General features: G+C 61.3%; 1 protein-coding gene across 3 annotated transcripts in view; it reads left to right on the forward strand.

Moving 5' to 3' along the window:
* Fgd5 (FYVE, RhoGEF and PH domain containing 5) overlaps window positions 1-18,660 on the forward strand; it is a 67,297-nt gene that overhangs the window by 18,819 nt on the left and 29,818 nt on the right. For 2 of the 3 annotated variants that reach the window (XM_046425467.1, XM_046425468.1), the window contains exons 3-5: window positions 12,826-12,958; window positions 18,244-18,302; window positions 18,401-18,431. In XM_046425467.1, coding sequence (XP_046281423.1) covers window positions 12,826-12,958; window positions 18,244-18,302; window positions 18,401-18,431 — 223 coding nt within the window. The remainder of the gene's footprint in view (window positions 1-12,825; window positions 12,959-18,243; window positions 18,303-18,400; window positions 18,432-18,660) is intronic. The other variant, XM_046425469.1, reaches the window with a different exon arrangement.

The raw sequence follows: 18,660 nt of genomic DNA on the forward strand, positions 1-18,660 counted from the left end.
AAGGTTTCCTAGACCAAGCCATGTCCCTAGGGAAGGCGCCCGGCTGGCTGCACCTGGCTGTCCCCAGGCTGCCCCAGGGGTGCTCACACTCATTCACCCACATCCCAGAGCGTCCCCGGAAGGTGACCAGTGCCACCGTGCTGGCCTGAGCGCGGGCCCTGGGCTGCGTTCTGCTGACAGCGTGTGATGCGCATGCGCCGAGTCAGGCGGAGCGTCTCTTCTTATTATTTTTATGATCATTATTTTGGTGCTGGGGATGGAACCCAGGGGCTCTTAGCCACGGAGCCACCCCCAGGCCCTCTTATTTATTTATTTATTTATTTAGAGTTAGGGTCTCACCAAGTTGCTTAGGGCCTGGCTTAGTGAATGAGGCTGGCCTCCAACTTGCGATCCTCCTGCCTCAGCCTCCTGAGCCCCTGGGACTTCAGGCATATGTCCCCGCACCCGGCAGAAAATCTCTTACGTTGGCTGGGGATGGGGCTGAGTGGTAGAGCCACCCGTGGGTTCAACCCCCGGTGCCAAAATGATAAAAATAAACATTAAAAAAAAAAAAAAAAGGATACAAAGAGAGACCGTGGGAGTTACCTCCTCCTGTAAGGTGCTGTCCTGCGGCCAGTGACCATTTCCAAGCCCTTGCTGGGAATGCCTGGGCCAGCCTGGGCCACCCACAGCTCCAGGGCTGGCTTGTGTCACCTTAGAAGGTGTGACTAGCTGAAGCTCCTCAGCACAGAGGGCTGATTTTCTTTTTTCCTTCACGATAAGATCTCAGAAAAGATAAGAGGAAAAGTCCCCCAGCAGAGGCCACAGATGGAACTGACCGTCCCCTCTCCCTTATCTAGAAAGGACACGTGGGGAGCGCTTTTGAGTGGCAGGAATGTGACAGCAGAGGGTGGCTCTGGGGACTGAGGGGACAGGCCCTGAGCTCCGGGGGCTCAGAGGCCCCCCCCTACTGCGAGGAGCTTCCCGGCCTGGCCTTCTGCAGGGTCCCCCAGGAGGACGCTGGCAGCTGCTGCTACCAGATGTCTGGCCTGGTCCCTGCCGGGTTCAGCCCAGATGCCAAGTCGTCCTCAGACCCACCCTGGCGTCCTCCCAGGGCCCTCCACCAGCTCCCCAGAGGACTCCAAGGGGGACATCTCCTCGACCTCAGACCACAGGACCACATCCGAGTCCCTCGCCACCTGGGCTCACGGCCAGCTGCCTCGGGGCGGAAGGAAGCTGGCTTCTAGAAGCTTCCAAGCAAGGTCTCCTCCATGAGCTCCAGAGCACGGTCCCAGGCACAGTCACAGGTCACAGAGACCAGCCTCTGGCCGGATCCCCACCCGCACCAACCAGGCTTGTGGGGACACAGACCCCCTCTCCCCAGGCCAGCCTTTCCCGGCTCCTCTCTGCTTCCCTCGGCCCCGCCCCCTCCTGGCACGCGGGCCCCAGGACCTTTGCTCATGCTGGGCTCCGTGCCCAGAGGCCCCTTCCTGCCTCCTGACGTCCAGGTCCTTCAGGGGGACGCCTGGGCTCCTCGCACACACCACCTCCTCCCTGAGGCCTCCGCCTGAATCTTTCCAGGGATTCACCTGCCCTTTTCCTGTCCCTTCGGCCATTCCTCGTCCCCCTGTTGTGTGGCCCTGACTAGGTCCTCAGGTCACAGTTTCCCCACTAGAAACGGTGAGCCTCCCAGGACACAAGGATCCCCTCCCTCCTGCTGGGCCTCGTCTGCTGGGTGCCGTGTGGGGCGGGCAGACGGTGGCCTTGGGTGTCCCCTCTCGGAGGTGGCCGGCTCCAGGGAGCCACCGTGTGTCTGTGCGTCTGTCATGGTCACCCAGCCCAGGGTGGCGTTTCTCTGCAAAGAAAAGAGGATCCAGATGCCGCCCGGCGCCTGCTGTGTCCCCGGGACGTTTGGCCTGATTTATTCCATCTTCCCTCTGGGGCCTTGGCTCTGTATGAAAGGCGGGTCCCCGTCCCCAGCTTGGCACAGGACAGGGCGCTCCACAAATAGCGATCTGGAAGGCCCCTCCCAAGAGCCACCGCAGAGGGACCCCGGGGTTGGAGAGCTCCAAGGTCCTCTGCGTGTCTAAGAGGGACCTGGCTCGGGACCCGGAGGCCAAGGGCCTCCTTTTCTTTTAGCCTCCAAATCCGAGGCCGGGCCTGCCGAGTCCTTGGCTGGATGCTGTTGGGGTCAGTGGAGTCAGACCCCCCTGGATGGCCCTCCCTCCCCAGGGCCTGCAGAGCACCCCGGAGGCTGTCCAGCCTCCCACGGGGGCCTCCCAGTCACGGATTCCCCTGCACAAAGCACCAGTCCAGGGCCACCAGGCAGGGGGACCCCGAGGACCCTCCCAACTTTTCTTTTATCCTCTCGGCACCTGGGGGTTGGAGGGAAGGGGTCCCCGGCCCCAGCTGACAGGCAAAGGAACCAAGACCCAGGAAACAGGGGGCTGGCCCAGGATCTCGGGGCCGGGTGGGGAGGGGCCGGGACTTGAACCTGGATGTCCTCACCGTGGTGCTGCGGCCTTCCTCCAACCTTGACAGGGCTTTTGGAAAATCAGTTATTGAAAAAGTCTCATTTGCAGCTGGATGGGATGGCTATGCCCGTCATCCCTGTGACTCCGGAGGCTGAGGCAGGAGGATCGCAAGGTGGAGGCCAGCCTCAGCCATTTAGTGAGGCCCTAAGCAGCTCAGGGAGACCCTGTCTCTAAATAAAATGCAAAATAGGGCTGGGGACGGGGCTCAGGGGTTAAGTGCCCCTGGGTTCAATCCCTGGTACCAAAAAAAATAAAAAGGCAGGTTTCCGGTCATATCCCCCAAAACCGTGGTTCTCAGGGTCTGGGGTGTTACTTAGGGATCTGCGTTTGCAGCCCGAGAGAGAAACTCTCCCCCGTAGCCTGTGGCTTCTCCTTGCCTGGTGTCTGGGATGTCACCTCCTCCTGAGTGTGGCCCAGCTGGAGGCACCGGGGAAGCAGTCCTGGGGCCTGGTGACAATCCTGGGTATGTATCCAAGAAGGGACAGGGTGGGGGTGGGGGAGTCAGGCGGGACAGGTGGCTGCAGATGGCAGTGCCTGAGCGTCTTACTTCTGAGTCAGGAGAGATTCAGGACCTTGGTGCTGAGGCTTACTGTGTGATCTTGGGTTAGTCGCCGCACGTCTCTGGGCTTCAGGTGTCTCATCTGTAAGACGGGGTCAGGGATCCCGTAAGCTTGCTGGGACAGCGGAGTGAGACAGTGTCACATCGGAACAGCAGGCTCGGGTTGAGCTGGACGCTCAGCAGTGGGCGCCGTCCCCCGCTGGGTGTTTCATTTCTCGGGGAGCCGGAGCCCGGGGGCGCCCTACGCAGCAGGATAAGTAGACTCAGGTGCTGGCCCCTTTCCTCCCCTGAGACCCCCGAGAAGCCCCTTCACCCCAGGGCTCCAGGGGAGGGGGAGGCTGGGGTGAAGGCTGCAGCCCTGCCTTTATGTTGAGGTCCTCTGTTGCTGAGTGGAGCTCCCAGTTCCTCCCTGACTGGGGACAGGTGGCCAAGAGGTTCCAACAGGGCCACCCACTCCCACAGAGCACCCGGGTTTATCTGTGTCTTTCTGTCAGAGACTCTTTTGTTTTTATTTATTTATTTTTTGGGGGGGACCAGGGATTGAACTCAGGGTCCCTCGACCCCTGAGCCCCGTCCCCAGCCCGATTTTGTGTCTGATTTAGGGACAGGGTCTCACTGACTCGCTCAGGGCCTCGCTGTGGCTGAGGCTGGCTCGGAACTCGCGATCCTCCTGCCTCAGCCTCCCACATTCCCAAGTCGTCACTGACCAGCAAAAGCAGGCTTCGCTCAGCGCTGGGGGACACTTGCGGACACCCAGCCTCCCTGGGGGCTCCCGCAGGGCCACCCCACGCGCCCTGCCCTGGCTTCGGAGCCGGGAGCCACTGTCCAGGGTGCCCTGGCTCCTACAGAGGCGTCGCTGTGCCCAGGGAGGTTCGTGTGTGAGGCCAGAGACCCCGGGTCCTGTGAGACCTTGGGCCGGTGTCTCACCCTCTCTGGTCCTCCAGGCCTGGTCTTGGGAACCAGCGTCTGTCCCCACAACCTGGGAATGGCCTCACCCTCCTGGGAGAAACCTCTCCCAGGTAAAAGGAGCCAAGCCCAGGAGCCCCCAGCCTTGGGGCGGGGACTGGGGACACTTTCCATGTGTCACACCACACCAACAAGGACCTTCCGGGTCTGTCATCCTGGTCTGGATGCTTTCTCTGGGAATGTCACCAGAGGACATCCGAGGAGTGCCCAGAAGGGGGGACCTCGACTCAGGAGGAGTGGGCTGTAGATTCAATGTCACAGAAATGAATTTGAGGGACTGTCCCCGGCAGAGAGGTTTATTCAGGAAACCAAGAAATGCCACCTGCAGGGGGCGGGGAGCAGGGCTGGGGACTGGGGGAGGGGGACATCAGCCTGATGACGTCAGACAGTTCCTGGTGTCCCCAGAGCCTTAGGGGACGCGCTCAGCATTTCTCTGATCATTAGATAATGGTGGCGTCATCCTGGATGATAGGTCCCTCAACCTCAGCGTCTGGGCCTCCTCTGGTCATTGACGGGCTCCTTGGGGCGCAGGACGGGGTTCTCCTTCCTGTTCTCTGTGACGCTCTTGAGGTCAAGTCCAAGTACAGTGAAGGCCCATATTGAAACAGGCCCTTGGATCCCATTGACCTAAGAAGCAGGTGTCCCACTTCTTGTTAAATGTGACATCAGGCCGACTGTGGGCCCTGGTGACTTATCACCTGAGAATTCAGCCCCTGAGGACACACAGAGCCCCGCCCCAGGTCACCTAGTCCAAAATTAGCACAAGGTCATTTTGATAGGAGACTGATTATTATTATTATTTTTTAATGCAGGGGTCCAACCCAGGGGTGCTCGACCTGCTGAGCCCCGTCCCCAGCCCTTTTTATATTTTATTTAGAGACAGGGTCTCACTGAGCTGCTGAGGGCCTCCATAAGTTGCTGAGACTGGCCTCTACTTTGCGATCCTCCTGCCTCAGCCTCCCAAGTCCCTGGGAGGTCACGGGCAGGCACACATCCCGCCTGCTCTTAGTGAGTGAATTTACAGGAACCGAGATTGACCGAGTTCCCAGAGATCTGAGACCTGGAGAAGACTCGCATGGGGAGAAAGAGCCTCGCAGAGGCCGTCCAGTTCCTCGGTCCTCCCTGGGGTCCTCTCTGCCTGTCCTTCTTAGGGCCACTGGTGCCTTACTTAACCTCCTCAGGCATCATCCACGGGGACTTCCCTGCCCATTGTCCTCTCCGCTCTCCCCGGAGGGAGGCAGAGTGGGGCTTTGGGACTCCATTTTGTAAGGAGGAAACCGAGAACCAGGAGGGAGGTATTTTTGTCCAAGGTCACAGGATGAATTCCTGGCAGAGCCTCCTGAGCCCAGGGCGGCCCTCGCCCTCGGATCTATTTTGAGGTTGGAATTCCAGTCCCCGAGCGTCCCCAGGGGCTGTGGCTCAGACCTGCAGCTCCTGATTTGAAAGTGGCAAACCCTGCGGCCAGAGGTTTCCTCAATCTGGGGTAAAGGCCGCGGTGTCCCATTTTAGGGGTCAGGAAAATGGAGGCACAGAAAACTTTGCAAGATGGCCCCGGTGGCAGGAGGTGGAGGACCAGGTGGGCTGGTTCCGGAGTCCCTGCCTCCTGACCGCTGTTCCTGCTTCCCCAGCCTCCCCAGCCTCCCCGGCCTCCCCGGCCTCCCCAGCCTCCCCAGCCTCCCCGGCCTCCCCGGGTCACACTGGGTGCACCTCAGCCTCTGGAGTCCTCCTGCCGACATGCTGTGCCGCCCCAGAGCCCTGCCCTGTCCCCCGCGGGCCTCGCTTGGCCCGTCTGTGGCCTGGGGCGTGGTCGGCTCTGGCAGGTGGTGGCATTGCTGGGCCGAGGTGAGGAGTGGAACTGGAGTCCCTGCCACCATCGTGTGCAGGGCCCTGTCAGCCGGGTGTGTCCCCAGCTCTGCCAGGGAGGAAGTGTCGGTGTTGACAGGAAATGCAGGACAAGGCCTGGGAGGGCAGTGGACTGAGCCCCGAAGAGGAGTCTGGGCTCTGGCTGGACCCTGGGCGCGTGCCCCTCTCCCCACCCCAAGTGTGAGGCTTTTTTTGGTGGTAGAAAAGCTGACCCCCCACAGCCCTGTCCCCTCCCATGGTTCTTCCCTCCAAGACAATTTTGAGACAGGGTCCCACTACATTGTCGAGGCTGGCCTCCAACTTGTGATCCTCCTGCCTCAGCCTCCAGAGTCACTCCAGGTGGCAGGTGTGCGCCACCGCATCTGGCTCCGTGCCTGGTCTTTTGAGGACCCCGCACACTGATTCCTGTAGTGGCTGAGTTCAGGTCATATGTTAAAGGCAGAAGGAGAGTTGGAAACAGAACGCGCATTCATCCAGCCTGGGTCAGGTGTCAGGCGCACTCTTAGCCACTTTTCTGAACCTAGTTTCGCCCTTGAAGAGAAACAGGTGCCGAGTGCAGAGGTGCACACCTGTCATCCCGGTGGCTGGGGAGGCTGAGGCAGGAGGATCACAAGTGAAGGCCAGCCTCGACCACTTAGCGAGGCCCTAAGCAACGTCGTGAGACTCAGTCTCCTGATAAAAAGTAAAAAGGGCTGGGGTGGGGGCTCCGTGGTCAGGCGCCCCTGGGTTCGAGAACCACATTTCCTCTTTTTGCATCTGAGCTCCTGTTTTACCGCCCCTGTGCCTCCTTCTCCACCGGGCCCCGTGCCTTCTGCAGGGGGTGAGGGGAAGGGGCTGCGCTGCGTGTCCTCGGGGCGGAGAGGCCGGTCAGTGACCACCAGACTAGAGGAGAAAGGGGCCTGGAGACCCTGGAACTTACAGGCCCGGGTCCCGCGCAGATGAGCAGAGGCCCTGGTGGAGGCTGAGGGGAAGCCGGTGGATGTGCTGGGGGAGGACAGAGGCACCAGGCCAGGATGACCACTGGGTAGTGCCCAGGTGTGCCCGTCCTGGGGGACAGGATCGCGCACCCCAAGTCCCTGGTTGTGGCCCAGATCTGGAGTGTGCTGGGGGCTCAGCGGCTGCAGCTCGGTTCAGACGTGGGGCTCTGAGCAAGTGACCGCTCAGGAGGGCTGTGTCCTGCCACCCCCAGCGTCCACCCCCAGGTGCCTCTCCCAGAGGCTTCGTGGGAGAGGCAGAAGTTGGGTCAGACCCAGGCTGGGCAAGCAGAAGGGAGGGGGGCAGGATTCCGGAACAGATTTGGGGAGGCTCAGTGACTGGAAGGCGCAGACCTGGGCACAGACCCGCGGGGCGTTGCGTTGGGTGCACATGATGGACAGACTCCCAAGATGTGGCGGGAGTCACTGGACCAGAATTCCTCCCCTCTGGACAGACAACCCCCAAATATCATGTTGAGAACCAAAAATGCACACACCTGCTCTGCTGGCCCAAGCTGTTTGTTAGTCAGCTCTGCGTCACTGTAACAAACTACCTGTGGACATCAATTTATAAAGATAAAAGGTTTATTTTGGGGCTTTCAGTTTTGAACCTTCCAGTTCATGCTGGGCTGGGCCCATTGCTTCTGGGCTTCCAGGGAAGCACACAGTGGAGTCTAATAACTCACCTCTGGCCAAGAAGCAGAGAGAGGGACAATTCCCACGATTCCCTTGGAGGGCACACCCCCAATGACCTAACTTCCTCTCACTAGGCTCCACCTCTTAAAGGTCCCCTCACCTTCCAATAGCACCACCTGAGGGATCAAGCTTTCAACCTGAGCCTTGGGGGACAATTATCCAAGGTGTCAAAGGCCATTACTTTTCCCAAAACTGGAGCCAGGATACTTAGGAGTGCGGGGCTGTGGCTTGTGAATTTTTCTTGTGCCTTCCCTTCTGTTTATATTAGTCTGTCATTGTGTGAGGCTTTCACAAATTTCTTGAAAGTTTTACATCTTGGGACCGTCATTCGATGATCTGAAAATAAGCCTTTCGTAGTCATCATCATATTTTTTCTTTTCTTTTTTGGGGGGGAAATGGCAGTATTTGCTTGGAGTGGGAGACTGAACCGGATTCAGGGATAGCAACATTCCAATAAAACCACTTCAAACCCACTTGGATGGCCAAGATGAAAAAGAGACAGCCCATAACCCGTGTTGGCAAGGAAATCGCAGAGAAATCCAGAGTCCCCTCACTTGTGGCCGCTCCGGAAGGCAGTCTAGCGGGGCCTCCACAGTAACCCTGTGACTTAGCAGTTCCTCTCTTCCGGGGTCCATATCCAGAACACACCCATCATCGACCCCAAAAAACTTTGCATGCAGATGTTCTCAGCCGCCTTGTTCACAATAGCAAAAACTCGACACGATCCAGATGTCTGTCAGCAAAGAAGCAAAACCCGGTCTTGGCCACCGGGTGGAATATTACTAAGCCATAAAAAGGAGGGAAGGGCTGGTCCTGGCGACCTCATGCCAGATCCCAAGGGCATTAGGGTGTATAATTTTATACCGAATAGACAAGGCGACAGAGACTGAAAGCAGAACAGACTAGCGGTTGCCAGAGGCTGGGGGACCTCTGGGGAATGGGAGTGACGCTAAGGGCGGGTGCGGGTTTCCTTTCTTGGGCTGGCGCCAAACCCTCCCGGAGTGTGCTAAACCGCCCCGGGTGGTGCGCTTCCAAAGGGTCTGCGACATGCAATGCTATTAAAAGATGCAGCAGAAGGGAAACTGTCCCCCTAATCCATCCGCGGGGACATGGGGACACCCCGGGTCGCAGAGCCGGGATGGACTTCTGTTTGCACGTAGTGGGGAGTGGAAGTGAGTTTTCTGAAAAGCCTCGCCTGGGAGCCTGTTTCTGGGAAGCGGCGCTGGCCTGGCCCTTGGCTGACCCGGGCCTGGGCGGGAGGTCGCTGCAGGAGGAGGAGCGCAGGTCCCAGCGGGGAAGCCACGCCCCCGACAGGGCAGCCCCGCCCCCGACAGGGCAGCCCCGCCCCCCGACGGCCTCCTGCGCCTGCGCACCAGCCTCCGCCTCCACCTGGCAGATGCAGAGGCCCAAAGAGCCACCGCACAGCCCCGACGTGCTGTGCTGTGCTGTGACAGCAGGATAGCAGGGACTCCCCAGCCCTCCACGAGGGTCCCCTGTGCCTTGTCCCCTGAGGTCCCAGTTGCACTGCAGCTGATGTCTGGGTGGACGCGGGAGGGGACGTCTGAGCGCCAAGGAGTCTCCCAGCAAAAGGGGCCACCTCGGGGCGGCTGTGGTGCTGGGGGCCCTGGGGAGGCAGCGGGCACTGCGGGGACAGAAGGGACCCGGGAGGCTGGGGGCTCTCTGGTGCGCAGCCCCTGCCCCGTCCTCCTCTCTCAGGCCCCTCTGGGGTCTCCCCGGCTCCATTTCCCACTCAGCTCCCAGAGCTCAGCCTCCCCCCTTGGCCTCCCCTGGGGAAGTCCCCACCGGGCGAGGAGGAGCCTGGTGACATCTGCAGTGTGACCTGGCTCCGGGGCAAGGGCAGAGCTGGGTCTTGAGCTCCGAGGGGGCGGCCGTGTCTGGCTGCGCTCAGCCTCTGGCTGCGAGGACTCTGAGACTGGACGGAATCTAAGGGTCAGCGCTGGCCGCCGTGGGCCGTGCACAGCCTTGGCCTCCCCACGTGGAGGCCCAGGGCTGTTTTTATGGACTCCAGGCTGCTGGAAAGGCCTGGGCGCTCTGGGCGGGTCACTTAGGGCCATGAGCTCCGGCTGCTGTGATTTATGTTCCCTCCAAGCCCAAGCAGACTCCCAGGCAGAGCAGGCCTGGTGGAAACCGGCCTGGGGGGTTAGGGGTTGGGCCTCCTGCAGGCTCCTTCAGGCTGGCCAGGAAGACTCTCCTCCTCCATGCCAGGCAGGGACCACTTTGACCATCCTGTTTTGATTCAGTTCAGCCAGGAACCTCTCCCACTCTCCCCAACTTACAGATTAAAAAAAACAGAGAGGTTGAGTGACTTTCTCAAGGTCACACAGCAACTCTGTATCTGAGGCCACTTCCTGCTCACCTGACTTCAGTACTGACTGCCTGGCCCCTTGGCTCTGTTGTCCCTGGTGAACTCCTCAAGGGCGGGATTGTGTTATTCCTGTTCGGACCACAGACCCAAGAATTCCCAACGAGCCCCCACTCGAGGTGCAGTAGGTTCAAGGGGCCTGTGAGTCAGGAGGTCACGTGGGGACCGGGCTTTTCTCGTCCCTGGTTCTGAACACTGGGGCGTGACAGAGGGAAGACGAGGTGCCCGTTAACGCTAGGACGGGACGTCTGTGTTTCCGTCACCCCAACCAACTGACCTGACACGAGCCAGGCCCAGGGACCAGGCAGCTGGCGTCTGCGGAGCCCCTTCCCTGTGTGGCTCTCCGAGGGCCTGTGTCCTGCTGCTGCACCATCTGGGGTCCCCGAGCCCCAGCCTCGTCCATCCAGGCCCACTGCTCTGAGCCCCCTGCGCCCCGCCTGAGCTTTGCACCGTCTTCTCTGAGGCCAGAGAGAGGAGAGCGGTCAGCGTGGAGTCCTCCTGGTGTGAGCGCTAGGGGGCTAGGCCATGTTGATCCAGCAAGCCAGGGAGGGGAGGCTGGAGGGGAGGCTGGAGGGGAGGCTGGATGGTGGATAGAAGATGGATGGGAGGGTGGATGGACAGGTGGATGGGTGGACGGTAGATGGATGGATGGGAGGGTGATGGACGGGTGCATGAGTCCATCCAGGTGAGGGACGGGGGATGGCCACCTTCGAGGGTGCTCCCGTATGTGACCCTGCTGTGCTCGTCTCCGCCGGGTGCGTGGGTGCAGGAGCCCAGGGGCGCTACCCACTGCTCCCCGGGGCCTTCAGTACCTGGGGCAGACTCTCAGCAGAGAGGTTCTTAGTAGGATTTTGTTTTAATGAAAGAAAACCAAGCAGTCCCCACAGAGCCCCAAACACAGAGCCGGGCAGGATCCGTGGACCGTGCGGAGCGCAGTGCCCGTCTCGGGTCTCTGTCACTCAGAAGTCATCAAGAAGACGGTCATTTTTTTATGTGGTGCTGGGGACAGGACCCAGGCCTCGCGGAGGCTGGGCGAGCCTCTACTGCTGAGCTATGCCCCACCCAGGAGAAGGCTTCTCAGGGGTGTCACCTTCCCTGGTATTTGAAGATCTGTCGGGTGGCAGTGACCACAGGCTGCAGGAGCAGCTGTGTTGACACTTGTGGTCTGAGTGTCGACATGTTTGATTCGTTTATTTAACTGATGGCTTCTGTCCAACATGGGGTCCGTTGCTTCGTTTCCACTGACTGTGCAAAGGCACTGGGGCGCGTCCGTGCTATGAAAGCCTTTTATCCCCCCCATAGTACTGACGGTTGAACCCGGGGTGCTCTACCACCGAGCCACGTCCCAGCCCTTTCAATTTTTGCTTTTGAGGGCCTCACAGACTTGCTTAGGGCCTCGCTAAGTTGCTGAGGCTGCCCTTGAAGTTGTGATCCTCCTGCCTCAGCCTCCCGAGTTGCTGGGATGACAGGCGTGAGCCACGGCCACAGCTGGGAGAGCACCTTTTAGTGGCAGCGTCTCGTCCTGTGTCCTGTTCACGTCCCCAAGTGCCCCGGTGGAGTCATGAACCAGAAATACCATCCGCACACCTGACCCCTTGCCCCCGACTTCTATCTCCATGATCTTTCTGGAACACAGAAGCCAGAGGTTTAATCATCAGCCAGACATCAGCGCGGGCCACACTTCCCACCACAGCTGAGGTCACATGCAACACAGACGCTCAGTGGAGTAGAAGGGACCAGGCTTACCATCACCTGCGAGGTCTGCGTGTCCAGTGGGGAGCAGGGCCACTCACCGGGGCTCCACGGGCGTTATTCCTTAGCATGAAGAAGAGCAGGTCGTCAATGTGCAAAACGAGTCAATCTGAAGGAAACAGAAAAATCTCTGTCATGGTAGCGGCTTGGGAGGCTGAGGCAGGAGGATCTCAAGGTGGAGGCCAGCCTCAGCAGCTTACCAAGAACCTGTCTCAAAACCGGTTTGAGGAGTTGAGCGCCCCCTAGCGGCCGTGACGGGCAGTGCCGGCTGGGAGGGGTGGCTGGACCCTTTCCTCTCTTCCTCCCGGGGCCACAGCAGGGGCCAGTGTCCCCTTCCTGGGGCCTGTGGCAACCCCTCGTGGAAGGAGGGCAGGTCTGCTCCCTGTCCCCTGCTGGACAAAGGATAACTCACGGGCACATGTGGCTCTAGAAGGCAGGGGACCCGTGCACTGCTGTCCTCTGAGCCCCGCTGAGCAGCTGAGGTGACCTGCAGGCTGGGGACGGCTCCTCAGCGGGGAATCGAGGCCCTGGCAGCAGGGGAGGTGGAGGGACATCTCACATTGCAGGGGTGAGAGGGAGCCATGGAGGGTGTTTGAGCAGGAGAGGAGCCCCCTCTCTCTGTGGGACAGTCACTGTGCTGCGCGGAGGGGTGGGAGCAGGAGAGGGGGGTGTGGTGCTGGGGCCCGAGCCTCTGTTCCCCACTGCCCAGCCCGTGTCCAGCACAAAGCCAGCCATTGGTGCATACGTATTAAATGCACGTATTGTTGACTTAGCTCACGGCGGAGCCTGCGTGATAAGTCTTCAGATATGAAGCCCCCACGGGGTGCTAAGCGGTGACCTTCACGCTATCTGCCAGCAAAGTGACACCAAGATCATTTTCTTTGGACCTGCCCTCTGCGTCCCAGCCTGCCTAGTCCCTAACAGGAATATGGTCCTGTCTTAGCTCGTGCAAAGGCCCTGGGGTAGCAAAGAGCCTGACGTGTTCAAGGCACTAAAAAGAGGCCAGCCCACGGGGGACCGGAGCTCCGTGGACAGAGCAGTTGTTCACGGCTCACGGCGTCGACTGGGTCCCCGGCTGGTTCTCCTGTGCCCTGCTAACCTCTCCCCTGCTCCTTCCAGCGCCTACACAGAGCCCTACAAGGTCTGTCCCATCTCGGTGGTGGCCCCCAAAGAGGACCTGACGTCGGATGAAGAGCAGGGAAGCTCGGAGGAGGAGGACAGCGCTCCCAGAGACCCCAGCCTCACCCACAAGGTAGGGAGCACCCCCGGGGAGGGGCGTCGAAGGACGTGAATGACTCGACCAGCTGCAAACCGAGTTAGAACGAAAACTGGTTCCCCTGATCCGGAGGTGGCGGGTGGGACAGACGCTGCGTTGGTCTGGAAGGGGACAGCAGGTGGCCCAGGGAGACCCCGAGTTCCTCGCCAGGCAGGTCATCGGGGCTGATGGTGGTAACAGTGCTCTCCGTGGGGCCCGTGAGCCGGGCGCAGGGCACACCTGGGATCGCAGCAACTCAGGAGGCTGAGGCAGGAGGATCGCAAATTGGAGGCCAGCCTCAACAATTTAGCAAGGTCTTGGTATAAAGCTGGAGAGGGCTGGGGTGGCTCAGTGGGAGCGGGCGTCCTCAGCACTGTGACATCCTGGGTTCCCTCCCCAGCACCACACCAGAGGGACAGCAGAGGGTCTGACCCTCTTGGGACCATTGCGAAAACCCGACGTTGGCATTGACGGTCACCCGGGTGGACCTCCCCGGCTCCGGGTCTCCACTGCTCCAACACCCGCAGGGGCCAGGGGCCAGGGTCAGAGAGCGGAGAGGTCAGGCCCAGCGTGGCCACGTGCTAGCTGAGTGTCACGGGCTCCGTCCCGTCCCCTCTGTGCTGGTTCCGCTGTCTGAGATCCGAGTGGACCACGGTGACGGTGAGGGGGACTCGGGGGCTCGGGGAGGCCGGAGCCCTTGGGGGAGGGCAGAGCTGGCCACCCGCTGGACGGCAGTGACGAGCCTGGGGACACAGACCAGACAGGGGACCCTTAAGTGTCCAGCAGGGGCCACGACCAGGAAGAGCCAGGAGCATGCTGTCAGCTGTCCCCGGAAGGTCACTCTGCCCAGATTCTCATCCACGAGGGAATCGAGCATCCTGTCCTCCCACAAGCCCACCTGTCTGTCTGTCTGTCTCTCTTTTGATTGAACTGAGGGGCGCTTGACCCCTGAGCCCCATCCCCAGCCTTTTTCTATATGTTATTTAGAGACAGGGTCTCCCTGAGCTGCTTAGGGCCTTGCTGAGTGGCTGAGGCTGGCCTCCAACTTTCGATCCTCCTGCCTCAGCCTCCCGAGCGGCTGGGATGACAGGCGTGGGCCACCGCACCCGGCTCTCTGCACCCTTTCAAGCTTGAGAGATGCCAAGAAAAGTTCTGTTCCTGTTTTTTTTCTTTCTTTCTTTCTTAAAAACCCACCCCAGGGCCTTTGCACTTGACGTTTCCTCCACCCAAAGCACGATGCGGGCCTTGGTGTAGGTGGTTAAGTGCCACCTCCCGGGCAGGGCTTCCTGCGGGGACCTCTTTCTCCTGGCGAGGCCCAGTCGTCCCACCTTGTGATTTCGGGTCCTGTTTCTCTGAACTCTCCCATCCCTCCCCCCTTCCCTGTCACAACCGCCCGGGGAAGGGCAGGCGCCCGGGGTGCTAGTGGCCCGCGGAAAATGAGCCTTTGAGGATTCCTTCAGACACCGAGTGAGGGGACCATTAGGCGCCCTTCCTGCTCCTAAGTAAGGGGGTCACACGCGTGACAGTTTGACAACGTGGGGACGCGTCTGGCCCGGCGTCCGGCCTCCGCACAGTGAGCCGCGTCTGACCCGCATCCTTCCACGTCCCTGGTCCGCTCCCTCCTGGCTCCCAGGGACCCTGGCGGGGACGCTCTGTTTGGCACAGGGACACCGGGGACAGGTCCAGGCAGTGCGTGCCAGGAGCAGTGGACTGTCACCCAGAGGGAAGACCCGGGGCTCCCGTGTGGCCCATGGCTGCCGCAGACCCCGGGGGCTGGGGACCGTCCCTCCCCAGGGCTACAGGTGTAGACGGCGGGACCCCTGTCCCCCAGGGGACTTGTCCTGTGTCCCAGTCTCTTCTGTGCCCGGTCTTGGCCCTGCCTGGCCCTGGAGGTTTGGGATCTGGGTCACGAGGTCACCCTCCTCCCTTTCTGTTTCCTGAGCCCCGTGGGCAGGTCAGCGGTGACCAGGGAACCTGGTAGCTCACCCCCAGGTCCACCCCAGGCCCCCCCAGGCTCACCCCCAGGCCCCCCCAGGCCCCTCAGGCCCACGCAGTCGGGGTCAGCAGGCACCTCCCCAGGTCCCCGTGACCCACACACAGGAGCCCCTGGCTGCACACCAACGTCCAGGCTGTGGTGCCCACTCAGCTCTGGGGGATGCCGGGAAGGACACTCAGGGAGTCCCCAACCTCAGGCCACCGCCGTCTTTAGACGTCACCCTGCGTGTTCTGTGTCCCCCTCTGAATGCCCCCTCTACCAACAGAGGACTGAGGCCCGGCACCGAGGGCCAGCCCTGGGGACCCGAGGGCCCCGCTGGGCAGTGGACCCACAGCTGCAGGGGCTGCGTGTGAGGAGGCAGGGGGAGCTCATGGGAAGGACAAGGGGGTCGGCAGCAGATGGACAGATGGACAGAGGACGCCGTTGGCCTCTGACGGGCTTTTGGAAGGCTCAGCTGGATCCTTCTAGGACCAACATGGGGCAGGAGGACAGGGACTGGGAGCCAGAAGAGCCTCCTCCTGCCACTGAACACCCAGAGCCCGCTGACCACCATCTCAGTCACTCTGGGCCTCCCAAAGGCGAGGGGACGACAGAGACACTGAGAGGTCATTTTGTTTGTGACTGTGGTGACACTGTCTGGCCTCTTTATGGCCATCCAAGGCTGAATGGCTAAGGAACATGTGACAGACGCACACACCACGGAGTATCGTTCTGCCCTTAAAAAGGAGATCCTGAGCTGGGCGCAGTGGCCCACGCCTGTCATCCCAGCAGCTCAGGAGGCTGAGGCAGGAGGATCGCAAGGTGGAGGCCAGCCTCAGCCACTTAGCGAGGCCCTAAGCAGCTCAGGGAGACCCTGTCTCTAAGTAAAATATCAAAAGGGCTGGGGACGGGGCTCAGTGGGGGTAAGCACCCCTGGGTTCCATCCCTGATATCAAAAAAAAAGAGAGAAATCTGAGGAAAACTTTAAAAGTTTCTTTTAATTCATTTAAAAATAATGAAGACCCATTACAGACTGACATCAATGGGTACGTTTAATGGGGGAAAAAAGCTATATTCTAAGATAAATGGGCAAAAACTGAGGACTCTGGGGCACACAGATGCGTGGGTGGGAAAGAGAGGCAAGGAATGTTCTAGAAGGAGGCCAAGCTGCCGATTGTCAGCTAGGAAAACAGAGGCCCAGAGGCCAAGGACCCGCAGCCCGACTCTTCCTGGGACCCACCAGGGGAAGGACTGTCCCTCCCTCCCTGTCCTGGTCCCCCGTAGCCAGGAGTTGAGCGGCCGGTGGGTTTGGGGCCTGGGGAGGCAGCGCTGGCCGGGGCTGCCCGGGGACACCCTGAGCTGGGGTCTGGGCAGCAGGACCCACGGCTCAGGCCCGGCCCCACCCCCACGCTCCTGTGGGGACCCTGTTCCCAGAAGCCGGTCCCCGGACGCCGTCCCCTCCCCTCCGAGGTCATTTCCTGGTTAAACAAACACCTCTCCGAAGGGCCAGATGGGCAACGCCCGAGGCCCAGGGCAGCCCAGTGGGCCGGGCAGGTCCCTGGGCCACTGTCTGGCGGGGACACATCCATCATCGGCCGAGCCTCTGCAGCAGGACTGCCCCCTGACCCCCCAGGGCCTGCCCGTCTGGCCAGGAGGGGCCGGGGAGGGACGTGCACAGTGGCCCGAGCCCTGATCCTTCCAGAAGCCTAACAATGCCAACCCCGATAAGGCCACCGAGCGGGCGGGGCGTGGACACTTCCCCCGCCACCGCATGGCGTCCCCAGGGCTTGGGGGTGTTCACCCATTTTCCAGATCAGGCGGTCGAGGCCCCTGAGGGCCTGGCTCTGGGGGTCCAAGGTCCTTCCTGACCTCAGAACTGCTGGGCCCTGCCCCTGGAGTGGCTGACCTCTGCCACCCGCCGCTGCCCAGGTACAGAGGGCCAAGTGCTTCCCACAGTCAGAGCCCGGCCACTGGCGGGAGCTGGGGTGCCCCTTGTTGCCTATAGAGGGACCCCAGCTCGCAGTCACCCACCGAGGGTTCTCAGCTTTGCAAAGGGGCTGCTGTGGGCATGAAGTGCAGCCTTACTGACCTTGAGACGACCTCGCTGTGCTGCCCAGGGCGCTCGCCGTCCACTCCTGGGCTCAAGGACTCTCCCACCTCAGCCTCAGGAGCCCCCGGGCCACAGGTCACCCCTCCACAGCTGGCTTACACGCCTTTTTGGACTTCTAGTACTTTTTTTTTGGTACCAGGGATTGACCCAGGGGTGCTCAACCCCAGAGCCCCGTCCCCAGCCCTATTTTGTGTTATTATTTAGAGACAGGGTCCCGCCGAGTTGCTTAGGCCTTCGCTGTTGCTGAGGCTGGCCTCCACCTGGCGATCCTCCTGCCTCAGCCTCCCAAGCCTCTGGGATGACAGGCGCTGCACCACCGCGCCCAGCCCGGCCTCATTTTATAGGGGAAGAAACGTAGTAGTTCTGGATCATTCTCTTCCCCTCATTCTCTGAGGAAGCTCCGTCGCAGGCTTGTGTTACTTGACCGCCACGCTCCACGGTGTGACACGTCTCTTGTCACTAGCGGGGACTATTCTCTTGATGCCCTTAAGTTCGGTGGCATCACAGAGGGGTGGGGAGGGGAACTGAGGCCCAACTCTGGAAAGAGGCTTGTGCAGAACCGAACCAGGGGGCAGAGGTCGAGCCAGAAGCCGGGCGTCCCTGTCGAGTGCCCTCTGTGCCACCGCGGGCCACCCGCCCCCAGCCACCTGCACCTTCTGGAACCCCCCGTCTGTCCTGTCAGTATCCGCACCTGTGAACCCGGCCTCCAGCCACCTGGGTCCGGCAGGAGGGGGCCCCCGAGCCTGCTCATGGCACGAGGCCGGGTCACCTGCCAGCCCCTGTCCCCTTCCTGTCTGGGGACATCATATGGACAGGCGTGGGGCCAGGTCCACCTGCAGAGCTGGGGCTTCCCAAGCAGACCAAACACTGACCCTTCACTCCCACCCTGGGGTCCTGCACAGGGTCCCCGTCCCCCAGAGGCCAGCAGATGCTGAGGTTGCCAGGCAGAGGTGGTCACTGTGGTGCCGGGGGCCAGCGGGGCACCCCTCAGCCCCCCGCGCTGGATGCCTGCAGGTGTCCCGGGGAGGAAGCCAGGCCAGGGGGGGTGTGTGGCCTGCCGAAGTCCCCTAAGGAGTGGCTGGTGACAGCGGGAGGAGCCCTCGGGACTGGCCTTGGACACGGTGGCGGCCACTCCCAGGCCTCCCTTCTGCCAGCCCCGTGGCCGCCTGTCCCCCTGACCCTCGGTCTCCTCCGCAGGGGGAAGGACAGTCGCGAGCCCTCGTCGTCGCCCAGGAACTGCTGGCTTCGGAGAAAGCGTGAGTGCGCAGCCGCCCTGCTGGACTGTCCCCCGCCCTGCTGGACTGTCCCCACCCCGGGGACACCCGGTAACCGGCCCCGCCCTCTGTCCCCGCAGGTACGTGCAGGCGCTGCAGCACCTACGACGGGTGAGTCGGTCATCTCGATGGTCGCGAACCCATAGGGGAGGGCGCCCCCCCCCCCCGCGTCCCCGTGTCTGTGGTTCTGCTGTGTGACCCACATTCAGGTCCTCGTGGACAAGGTGATGTGTCTGCATGGCTCAGGGAACCCAGCTCTGTCACCCCAGCTCGGGGGACAGCAAGGCCTGGGCTAATGGTGAGGGCACCCTTTGGACACGCAGAGGAAAGGAAGCCAGAT

Source organism: Marmota monax, unplaced genomic scaffold (genome assembly GCF_021218885.2).
Source record: "Marmota monax isolate L192 unplaced genomic scaffold, Marmota_monax_Labrador192_F-V1.1 WCK01_AAM20220418_F8-fsc00028, whole genome shotgun sequence".
Lineage (NCBI taxonomy): Eukaryota > Metazoa > Chordata > Mammalia > Rodentia > Sciuridae > Marmota > Marmota monax.